Source organism: Frankliniella occidentalis, unplaced genomic scaffold (genome assembly GCF_000697945.3).
Source record: "Frankliniella occidentalis isolate FOCC.00 unplaced genomic scaffold, Focc_3.1 Scaffold11, whole genome shotgun sequence".
In the NCBI taxonomy this organism is placed as follows: domain Eukaryota; kingdom Metazoa; phylum Arthropoda; class Insecta; order Thysanoptera; family Thripidae; genus Frankliniella; species Frankliniella occidentalis.
Genome location: NW_026267141.1, coordinates 2,336,089 through 2,347,795, shown reverse-complemented (window position 1 = coordinate 2,347,795; position 11,707 = coordinate 2,336,089). Strand labels below are relative to the sequence as shown.

The 11,707-nt window shown below is 45.0% G+C and overlaps 2 protein-coding genes across 2 annotated transcripts in view; both read right to left on the bottom strand.

Moving 5' to 3' along the window:
- The window catches only part of LOC127752383 (uncharacterized), a 25,777-nt gene that overhangs the window by 7,225 nt on the left and 6,845 nt on the right, over nt 1-11,707 (bottom strand). The window contains exons 3-4 of the mRNA XM_052277688.1: nt 6,756-6,917; nt 5,437-5,607 (exon numbers count right to left, since the gene is read on the bottom strand). Coding sequence (XP_052133648.1) covers nt 5,437-5,607; nt 6,756-6,917 — 333 coding nt within the window. The remainder of the gene's footprint in view (nt 1-5,436; nt 5,608-6,755; nt 6,918-11,707) is intronic.
- Nucleotides 606-1,598, bottom strand: LOC113217522 (uncharacterized). The gene is made up of 2 exons (XM_026437467.2): nt 1,406-1,598; nt 606-1,108 (listed from the first exon to the last, which is right to left on the bottom strand). The coding sequence occupies exons 1-2, from the start codon at nt 1,424-1,426 to the stop codon at nt 755-757; spliced, it is 375 nt and encodes a 124-aa protein (XP_026293252.1). The 5' UTR covers nt 1,427-1,598; the 3' UTR covers nt 606-754.

Below are 11,707 nucleotides of genomic sequence, written 5' to 3'. Positions count from 1 at the left end.
TCAATAAAATTACAAAATAAGAACAATATTGGCAAAAGCTATCACTCACCATTCAGGAGCTGATGATTTTGTAGCATTGCTTTGATACTTTAGTATGTATCCACCTTTTCCTTCTCCACTGCAATCATTTTAATAGCACAATCTCTATTACTTTCGGCCTGATTTTTCTCAAATTCTAAGTTCTTTTTAGCAAATAATAGTTTGGCACTCTCTAGAAGATTCTTCTTACTTAATGCCTCGACAGCATGTTCTCTGGCTTTCAGTTTCCTGCCTTCATGGGCGATTAACAACACACGGTGTTGGCGAGACAGTCTCAAGTGCTCCAACCACTCTGACCGCATACCATTCTTGGAGGCAGCTTCTCGAGACTCAGTGCCATGCTTCTTCTTTGGTTTCAAGCGGTGTGGCATTGTCACTGGGACTTGTGCTGAGGCAGAGGAGTGAGCCTCAGGGGCCGCAAGTGATGAAGAGCACTTTGCTTCCTCACCAGCAGCAATCTCCATAGGTGTTTTTGATTGGTGTATAATGTCATGTAGATGTTGTTCCTGCTGTGTGAGCTTTTTGACATCAATCCCTGAAGCGTGATTGTGAGCCATCTTGCTCTGTCTTGCACCGTTCACAGCGAGAAACTTGTCACGACACTGAGTATAAGTGTATGAGCTCTGGCATCGTTGATTTAAATCTTTAGTAATATCTTGCCAGGAAGCGTTAGAAATTTTATTTTGTTGTGCAAAGACAGGGCCACCTAACTCTATCAAATAACTGACCTCATGAGCTTTCTAGTCTGCCTTCTCAGACTTGACTGCGGCTGGTAGCTTAGATTGTTTGGGTCTGTTGAATGTGTTGTAAATTTGTGCGTGCTATCAGCTCCTGCTGGTGAGATTGCAAATACCTGGTGCGCAGAATCAAAAGACATTTTGGGTGATTGTGATGGCTGAGGTTGATGGCTTGAGGATGGAGACGATTGGGATGGCTGCGATAATTGTAATGGTTGAGAAAAATTTGGTTGATAAAAAGACTGTGACTGAGGAAGCGAGACAACACTCCTCATTTGATCCGGATGCATTTTGATAAACCGCTTCCCACTCCCATGTTGCAGAATTACCACCTAGAGAAACAGATACAGAGGCAAATGAGACACAGAATAATGGGGTATGGCTTGGCCCACATGTTTCCCAAAGCCCTTGGCTTTAAAAGGGGTTGATGAGCTGCAGTTAGGCTGCGCGATATAGCCGGAGCAGTGGATCATTCAGTTACTCTTTCTCAATACAACAAAAAAGAGAAAACTTGTCGAAATTATCAATTTCTTTGACCCATTCATACATTGATAACCCCACTTCCGACTCACGGCATGTACGCGTACACACAATAAGTAAGTATTTGGCCTATCTCACCAATATCTCACCTTTCTAACCGGAGTTTCCATTGCTGCACGTAGGGCAGATTAAATTAAGAAAAACTAGTGTGATTGAAATATATAATCAACAATAAACATTCTTCATTCACTCTGCCCACTCACTTTGCTCTTGACTCCCGCGCAATTGACTTATCCTTCCCCATTTCTTCAACCCACCACCCACACACGACGGGTGCTAAAGGTGCGGAGGTCGTATGACCCCCCAAAAGCGGGAGCGGCCCGCAGCTGGCTCTTTGCTCCCCACGCCCCCATCGGGCCGATTTCAATACTCCAATACCGGACCCGGGCCACGGTATATAATTCGCCCCTCCTGGGCCCCCGCCCTGAGGGCAGGGAGTGCAGCCTCGCTGCACGGTGTTAGGGGGCGGTGTTGCGGCCCCCTATTCCCGGCGCTTATCTCGCCGCGCCGAGCTGGCACACTGCCGGAGACATTGGGTCACTCCAGCAGGACGTCATAGTACACCAGGCCCGGGACCAACAGCCAGGAAAGGGCATGCGCAATCGTTATCACGGAGAACCCATTCCCTATCAGTCTTTGCGTCTGGGTGTTACTAAGCCCGACATCGGTGTAATTGTCGGCTAACTCCATCGCGCGCTCGAGCACGCAGGCCGGCATCTTCTCTCCCTTAACCTCCGTCCCTATCTCCGCCGCAAAGGTGTATTCTAGTACCCTATCTGAGTTTGGTGTTATAGTTGCGAACAACTCGGCACTAGGAACCAGAGTACGCGGGACGACCTCTCTCATGGTGCGCGGGGGGCATGTTTTTCCCCAGTCCACGGCGTACTCCTCGAAGGTATGCATCTCCGGGTCCAGCTCGGTATGCCACAGGAGACGCTTTCTCACCATGGGAGAAAAATGCAGCGAGTCAATCCTTGTGGGACTCACCCCCAGGCAGTGTGATATCGTTGCCTGGTCGTCGTCATCCATGTTACCAGTGTTCTCCAACACCCAGATGAAGGGGTACCCACGCCTGTTAGATGTTTTCTGGAGGGCGTCCCTGACCTCCCGGTACTTCTGAACAAATCTGCCACCTACGGGGAATTTCCCCCGCCTAGGGTTGACCCTGCTAAAGTCCTGGCAGGGAGTACCTGCTATAAGGAGGTTAACGGGCTGCGTTCTGTTCGACACATGAGCTTTTAATCAAACTTACGGCTGCTCCATTGTCAGCGAACGACCTTCTCTTTATGCCGCCTACCTTCAGTTGGCAGGTAAGCCCATTTACGCGAGGCCGCAATATTCTCCCCTCTGCGGGCTGTTTTCTGGGCTTCTTCTCGGTGGCATCTAGCGACGGCTCCTCGATGCCCCGTCCGTGTTTTCCACCCTTTTCCTCTCATTGTCGCAATCCCTGGTGACATGACCAGGTTCTTCACACCTGTAGCAGATGGTCTCCCTGCTGCCTTCCCGCTCACCGCGAGGCGTTGCCGACCTCGAGCTTCTTCCAATTTCGCCACCTCGGCGACCAATTTTCTTTTCATCTCCAGTTTGTTCCTATTCTCTTTTTGCTTCACTGCTAACTTTAATTTTTTATACTCTAATTCAGCTTTTCAAATCTTAATTTTGTCTTCTTGTATTTGCATGTGCTCTTCCATTACAGCCACTCGTTTTAGTTCGTAGCTAGTCCTAGCCTCCCTCCTTTCATCAGACTTGTTCAGGAAGTGGAGAAATGCAGCCTGCAAGTTAGTCCCAGCTCCAGCCTGGTTGGACCCAGTGCCATGTGGTTCCTTTCTCTTCTTTCTGTATGGTGTCATTGGAGAGGGTCCCACATTGGCACCTTGGGTGCAACTGGGGGAGGTAGGGGTGATGGCAGTGTCCCCCGTCACTACCTCACCTTCAGGGATAATGAAGGCTGTTTAAGGGTTAGCTTGGCGCTCTCTTCGTATAGGAACTTTTCACATGTATTAAGATTTAGTGGAGCCCCCCTCGAGGAACGACTTGCAGTTGTCTTGCGGCTGTAGCTACGCAATAAATTACCCCATTTGGTCTGGTACTGCTCGGAATTCCACGGTATGCCTGGAGTTTCTTGCGCCACTTGCCTCCAGAACTTCACACCTGAGATATGTGTCACTTTCCCACCTTTTTTCCTCATTACTGTCTCAATTAATAATTTCACTTCACTTTCCTTCCAGGAACATTTTTCCTCTGCAGGGCGGCCTGGTTGGGGTTCGGGTTCAGGTTCGGGTTGATGTTGAGATTGAGATGATCCTGCTGAAGGAGAACATAATGTAGATAAATAGGCATTAAAGTTGTGGGAGAGACTGCGTTCAATGAGATATATATTTACCTTGTGATGGTTTTGGTGGCAGGCGTATAAGGCCCTGCTTCAACATTTCTTGGATCCTACTCCAGGTCACCACCACGACCTAGAGGAATGAAGATATTTTATCATTCAATGAAATGCTAAGGCTCATTTATCAACTCAAAGCCCACGGTGCGTATGAATGCGAGGTTATTGATGCAAACAGATCTTCATTTACATTCAGAAATTGAATGTGCACTTTGCTCCGACTCTTACCTTAGGTTTATTGGTGTTCATGATGCGCGTATGATCAGTTAAATCGGAGAAAAGTTCCTAATTCTACACAAAAACACAGAAACTTTTCTTCCTTCAACCTGACCAACGCTCTCACTCCGCAGCCGTTGCCCGCTTCTTTCTTCTTGATTTCTTCGCGAACCATGCCCAACCGGCAATTTTGGCCGCTGTCGCTGGCGGTCGACCGTGTTGGGTTACCACGCCGAATGGAAAGCACATCCGGCGACCAGGGTCGACCATGGTCGATCACGGTTGGCGAATGAAAAGCACCCAAGTGCCTCCAAAGTCAAGTATGCAGAGATCAACAAAAAGCAGATTCGTCGTTGATCAGCGACCGTTTTCTGATCCGTCGTTGCTCAGCGACCGCTTTTTGATCCGCCTTTGTCGCACGGATGCGTCGTTATACCAAAAAAGAACTATGAAAGGCTTCTTCCGTTCATTGTAAAAATTGGCAAAAAGTACTGCCTGTGGAATAGCAATTAACGACTTATTGCCATTGGGCTTTTGTCCTATTGTCCTGGCATTGCCACAAAATGGAGTACTTTCATTGCCTCGGGAGAAACAGTGTGCTGGTGCGCGACAAGATGCGTAACGGTTTATTGTGTACCAAACCCTAACTCGGTTTCCGGGTGGGCCTGCCGCCTGCTTTTGTCCTTTGACGTATGGAAATGCTGTAGTGAGGGATGTAACCGCGCTAAACTCTTTTGCTTTTAAAACGAATAAGACATTAAATACCAGCGCAATTTGTAGCTTGCCGCTCTTATTAGGCAAGGGACGGTTTTTGTGGTATTTCTCCATTCCAATGGGGCGCCTTTTCCACACCTTCCATACCAAATTGTTAACAATAATGACTCAATGCCACATCATACTTTTAGCAACTACCACCTGGGTCCACATCTTGCAAGATGCAATTTTTTAAATGCTGGGTAGTAACAAATGGGTATCCTCTGCTGGACAAATTATTACTTTGTCAGACTATAGATACAAATTTGTCACTACACAGGGTTCAAAGTTGAATCTTGCAAGATGTCCACAGAGACGCATCTAGCACTGGACAAAAATTGACCTTTGTAATTTAGAGTGTATCGTTTTACGTTCACGAGTTAACCCTTGCGAGGCCACATAAAAAGTGATTCATCCAATTGAAAGTTGCTAAAATTCATCTGATGTGCTTAACAATGCATCTTTCGCTGCTCTGCAGCCGAAGAGCGGTTTTGCGTAGTTATAGATAACCACACTACAGAGCAATGGACTTCTTTTGTCCACAGCAAGATGCGTTTATAAGCACATCTTAACAGGGTGCATTTTTACATCTTGCCAATGACAAATTTGCAACATATTCATTGACAATTTTTATTTTTTGTCCACCGATAAGATGCAAATTTGTCATTTGAAAGGTGTAAAAATGCATCCTGCGCTAAAAACTCATCTTGCTGTGAAAAAAAAGTCCATTGAAATTTAGTGTGCCACATACGTTACCACACTTACAGCTTTTGCGGGGCATTTAAAGGTTGGCTGTGTACTCTCAAGAATTTGAGACCACAACATGTGCTTTAAAACGAGGAGGTTGCAGATAGCAGTCCCCCAAGAAAGAGTTTGATAATATTCACACAGGTTTGGTGATATGGCACCCAAACAGCGATGAAAAACAAATGATACCTGCAAAGAAATTAAAAGGCATTTCTTGTAGAACCTTCAAAACTATGACGACGTTGAATCGACGACGAGTCGTGTCACGTAGGTTACAGCACACTAAATGGAAAAGAAAAATGTTGTATCGTATTTTGTAGATGCGTTCTTAAGCAAATCTCTAGCTGATGCAAATTTTCACCAGTAGTAGACACAAATAAAGTCATTTGTACCTAGTCTAGGTACAAATTGTAACTTTTAAGACACAAATTTGCACCCGCTACAGATGTGCTTAAGAACGCATCTCTCCTAGGTACGGGATTGTCCTTTCCCCATTTAAAGTATGTGTCAGTTGCTTTATAACGTGACGTCACTGCCAAATAATAAAAAAAAACGACGGGTCCCATTAACGTTCTTCGACCTTACCGCGACGCTGCAACGTCGTCCCATTTCCCAGCGACGTTCTAACGTCATCCGATCTCCCAGTGTCTCTCAAGCGAGGTCTGATCTCCCTTTGACGCGCGCTCTACTGCGCTGCTCTGTTTTAATTACGAGTGGGGCAATATCAGTGGTTAAAAAATCGTGAAAATTGCCTGTTGTTCGTAAAAGATGAAGGAACACATGGACAATTGGCGATATTTACGATTTTTCTTCCACTGATTTTGCTTCAGTCGTAGTTAGAAGAAGGCAGCGCTGCAGAGCGCGAGGAGATCGGATGACGTTAGAATATCACGGGGAAATCGGACGACGTTGGAACGTTGTGGGGTAATCGGACAATGGTAGTAGGACCCGCCGGAAAGGACTCACGGGATACTCACAGTATTACAAAATCTGAAGTGTTTTTTTTTTTTTGTTCCTAGAAAGTCACATTTTTGTTCACATCTGTACCAGATAGACTGTAGTATAAGGCACAAATGACGAATTCGCATCGCTATCATGGACGAAACGAAAAGTTGTCCCAGCTGTCCATTTGAAGATGCAAAGTTTTTACTGGCCAGATTCAGTATGGCGTCTGATCAAGATAAGCTCAAAAATGCGACTTTCTAGGGCCAATAAAAGGTCCTTCAGATGTAGTGTGTAGGTACGGGTGGTGATGTTACCTGAAGGCGTCACGGCTAGTCTGACACCCGCTTTGTGAAAAGTCTTACGACTTAGGCAGCACAAATATTTAATCTCACCTTAGAGAGGACTTTTGCTGGCCTTAAAAGATCGAATTCCAAGTACGCGTAGACTCCCCCTCCTTTGTTCATAAACAAAGTCACGTTTGTGAAACGGAAGTCATGCTTCTTTTCAGGGCAGTCTCCATGGTTAAAGAAGTTTGCGACAAGTCTTGTTTTCATCTGAAAATGACAAATTCACACTGCACTTTGTTGATCTAACTTCTGACTATTGCCCCACCTTCGGACTTTTGGGGAGCCCGTCTATAATCAACATCTAGTTGCTAACTTTTGTCCAAGTAACCTAAAAATGAAAAAGTAACAAAATTCAAAGTTGCAACTCAGGAAATAAAGATTCTGTAGTAGGCTTCCCTCCTCAATTTTATCAATTATTTTTTTCTATAGTTAACATTGTGTTTTGAGCCACTTAAGCAGTACTGTCTAGGTAGGTCTCTTTTACGCTGTCTCCTCCGAAGAACTCTGGTTCCTGCTGAACCTGTGGTTCAGTTGAAACTTTTGAGCTGATAAAATGCATCAAATGGACATTGTGAATATGCTAACACGATGGGGTAGTGTCATCGAAAATGATTTCATTGATATATGTGAGAGCCCATGACACAGCTGGGACAGATATACATGCATGGGAATGTATATATAACATTTATCAAAACATCAAACAACTCTATATTCCTTCTCAGTATTTTTTTTCTTGGCTCTTAACCAAATAGCACATTCAAATCTCGAGGCCACAAGGTTTCCATCTGAATTGCATTATCGTGCCTAACAAATAACCCTCCTCCATTTGTAGTAAGAGATCAATTAGACGTTTCACTCGTCTGTTAGGAACCCGCTTCAAGTAAACTGATTTCAAAATATTATGGAAGGACTCCCATTACACAGTTGTGTCCGCACCACCAAAAAAGTGTTTCCTAAAGCACATGACCCAACACATCGACGCGTCCCAACAACAATGTCCTTTGAAAGTAAAGGAAAACTTGAATATGTTCATAGTACTGCTTTTAATAAAATAGTTTAATAGCAGTACAATGGAGGAACTTTTACCTTTCATGGAAAATTATTAAGTACGAACTGAAGAACAAACAAAATGGAACTTCATAGCAAAAGAAAAGAACAATAATAAGTATGAAACAAAAACAAGTAACACATCAAGAACATGACACATAAGCAGCTAAATCTATCTCTTAAAAGATGACAGTATAATACTTTGGTAGGCTTACCGAAAAGTTTGGTAGTACGTATCAAGAAATAAATAGTGATAAATAAAATGTTAAGGAGGAAACAAATTAAGCTAACATTAATATGAAAAAGAAAAGAAATGCTCTTAAAAGTATCACAGTCTCATATCACAGGAACTTAGCATTTCATGGGAGACAAAAAATTTGCCAATTTATGTTGGGGGGGGGGGGGTAGACAACAGGGATTTGTCAAAATGCCATAAACATGAATCACAGGCTGAAATTGTTATGAGGGCCTACTTGGTGACAATTGAATATAATGTGATGCACCATGCACATCAAAGAAGGCCGTCATAACAATGATTCCAGTTACTTACATCATTTCAATAGATCCCTGTTGCAGGAATAAACAATCAACTTTTATTGGACTATGTAAAAGATATTTGGAGGCGTGAAATTTGTAGATGCACCAATTTCTATAATATATCTTGTAATGCCAAGCTGTGACAGTGACTGTAGAAAATTAAAAAAACTAAAAACCTATTTATAATCTTACAACTGGCAAACAAATCTAATATTACTGCAAATGGTGCATGTTCTCAATCCTTGCCTTACCCTATCTCTTACTCTACTATTATATTAGACCGAGGTCCCTCTTCAATTTTTAAAGCTCCAGCTCTCGCTTTTGCTTTTCTAAATTGAAGAGGGCATCCCTCCTCTCCTCCTCCTCTCTGGTGTTCCTCAGGTCCTCCTCCTTCTTCCTCCTCTCCTCCTCCTCCAGAAGCCTCTTCTCTGCCTCCAGGGTGGCTGAGTTAAGCGGCGCCTCTTTTGGTCTTCTGGCTCCGCTCCAACTCTGCCTCCATGTCCGACTTCCTCTTCGCTAGTGTGATGACAGGAGAGGTCTGTGAGGTTCCAGCAGCAAGGTCCTGGGAAGTGACAGGCAACTCCTGACTGCTGGTGGAAGGCGAGGACATTTGTAAGGGCACTCGCTTTGCTAATCAACAGGTGCCTCGGTGCATGAGACCCTCAATTGTGAGGGCTCAACATCTTTGGTGTAGAGTGGGGCACCTGTATGTTTTGGAAATTCATTTGCAAAGAAATAAATTCTACAATGAGAAAATAGACCTGTGCACAAACTAACAATGTAATGAAAACCTATACAATAGTACTTACATTTGGGATTTCACCGTCGGGGAACTACAAAACGATCATATCAGCATTCAGGGAGTCAGCAGTACACTCTGCTGCAGGTGCACCAGCACCACAGTGCTCTTCTTGCTGCACCTGCTGCTGTACTGCACTGCTGCTCCTGTCCCCATCATAAGAACTCTCGAGGCCAGTGCCCGACTCTCTGATAATTGCCAAAATTTGCACTTCCCGAGGCGTTAAATCTCTAGCGTCAGCCTCCACCTAAAATAAAGTAATGTGTAATGAAAGAACCTTACCATTTCTCAAGCCCTGGTCAAGGAGTGACAAAGAAATGTTGTGCTTACCAGTCTTGAACAATTCCGACTTCTGGAGGCTAGCAGCAGTCTTCGCAAGACCCTTCAGATTGCCCGAGAGATTTTTAAGATTTTTCGAAGTACGCGTTGTGAAGCCTGACCTACTATTGAAAGCTTGCGGAGCCAACTCCAATGTCTCATTCTTTTCTCTAGTAGTCAACGCATCAGCCTTTCTTGGCGCAAGGACCAACCTAACCTCGTACACTATCGACACAAGCAAGTCCTTTTCACTTTCTGTGAAGTTTACTGTTCTTTCCGTTTTATCTTTGGGGTCCCGAAGGGTTTTGCGAGTACTGCCACAGCGTGCCATCGCGCTTGGTGCTCGAAGAATGAATGAGCAGAATAATAGGCGTGTTTTTGTTCCCCTACCACGGCTACCGCTCGTCTTTCCGTTCGTGTTTGTAACCAGCCTTTGGTTGCAACTTGTTCTGTGCTGTTTTCCTGCTTCGAAACAAAGCAGAAAAACAATAGGGAACAAGATGTCAACATTGCTGGTAGGCTGACTGTGATGTGAAGTGTACTGGATTTGTGATATTTTTGTTCCCTGTTGTTTTTCTGCTTTGAAAGAAAATATACAAAATTACCAAAAGGTGCTGTTATCCATTCATTTTATTCTGTAAATTTTATATTGTAGCACAAGGATCCAAAATTATACCATGGTCAAAATTTACTAAGTAGTAAAGTACCACAAACCTCAGAATGCTCTACATATTTCATCTCTTTTGTCATCTCCAATGCGCTTACTTTCTGCATCAGCCACTCCACCAAAACCATTAGCATTGAGCATCCGTACATTCTGAGCCATATCCTGAATAACAGTATCATTGTGCAAATAGCAAAAATTGTGCAAAACACAAGCTGCCAAAACAAAATTGGAATCTTTGCCAACATCTTTGAGGGTCAGGAAGAGCAGACGTCACCACCGACCTTTTAAAAGTCCAAAAGTGTGTTCAATAACTACTCTTGTAACACTGTGCTTATAATTGTACCTTCTTTGCATCCTTGTCAAATTTCCATACTTGATGGCGTCCCGCGGGGCTCTGCTCCTTCCGGGTCCACTGGTGGCCGCCACGGTCTCCACGCCAGTGCTTCCCTCTGGTGGCCGCCATGCTGGAGCTGCCTTGGCGCGAGTTTTGCGCGGTGAATTTGAAGACCTTGTGGCTTTCCTTGTTGGCCGCGTCGATTTCTTCAACTCTAGCCTCCTTGAGCTGCTCCTCCACCACGACGGAGACCTGGAGCGACGGCTCCTCCTCGCCCGATGATGCGACGGCACATGTCCTCTCGATGAGCTGGCGCAGGTGACGCATTTCTGGTCGCAGGTTCCGCAGCAAGAGGATTGCCGTCAGCTCGTCTTCCACCGGCTTTCCCGTGGCAGCGATTGAGGAGACTGCCTCCTTGACCGCCATGACGTAGTCTCGTAGGCTGCTGTAATTCTTGTGCCTGATTTCAAACAGGTCGTACACGAGGTTTATACGCCGGTGAACACCCTTGTCCTCGTACACGGAGGCAAGGGCATCCCATGCTTCTCTTGCGTAGTTCGTGTCCAGGATGTGGGTCAGCACGGCTGGTTCCAGCGTGGTGACGATGATGCTGCTGGCATCCCGGTCATCTATCATTTCGTCGGCCTGGGGCTGATCACGAACATTTTGTGGCGGCAATGCTTCCAGACACTGAAGCATGCCGCCTTGCCGGAGGTGGACCTTCACAAGGAATTTCCAGGCGTCTTACTTGGAGGCGACGCAGGCCTTCCAGTTTTCGGCCCCTTTTAGTTTCTCAATGTCTGAGACGTTAATGTGTCTTGGCACGTGATGGAATTTCACTATCTTGCCGGCTCACTTGCCCGTTTCGCCTGGTGCTGGAAGCCATCTTGAGCACTAGCACTAACACACGCGCGCGCACTTATTTATCACAATAGTTCACTCACACTTCACAGATTTGCCATTTTTCACTTGCACAGTGGAAACGTGTCACCTGGAGTCCATAACCTGTTGTTATTTGAAGTAATATTTTAGAGTCTGATGTAATTCGATAGTTAAGACGAAGGGTCAACGAAGTAAACACGGTAGCTGCTGGAGCGGAAGTGATGGTTTATTTGAGGTCCTTACTCCAGGCGGGAGGCGACAAGGCGGTGACATCAAGGAACGGACAGTTATGTGTATTTACAAGAAGGCAGTGAACATGGAGGGACAATTTGAAGATGTCGCCAGGATTGATCAGTAATTAATAATAAGTATAAATAGATGATTAATTACAACAACAAGGTGGTAGTTGTCAT

Coding starts and splice junctions, on each gene's coding strand:
- LOC113217522 (XM_026437467.2), bottom strand. CDS start 1,426: ATGGAAACTCCGGTTAGAAAG. Junction 1,109..1,405: donor TGGAAACTCCGGTTAGAAAG/GTGAGATATTGG, acceptor CTGTTTCTCTAG/GTGGTAATTCTGCAACATGG.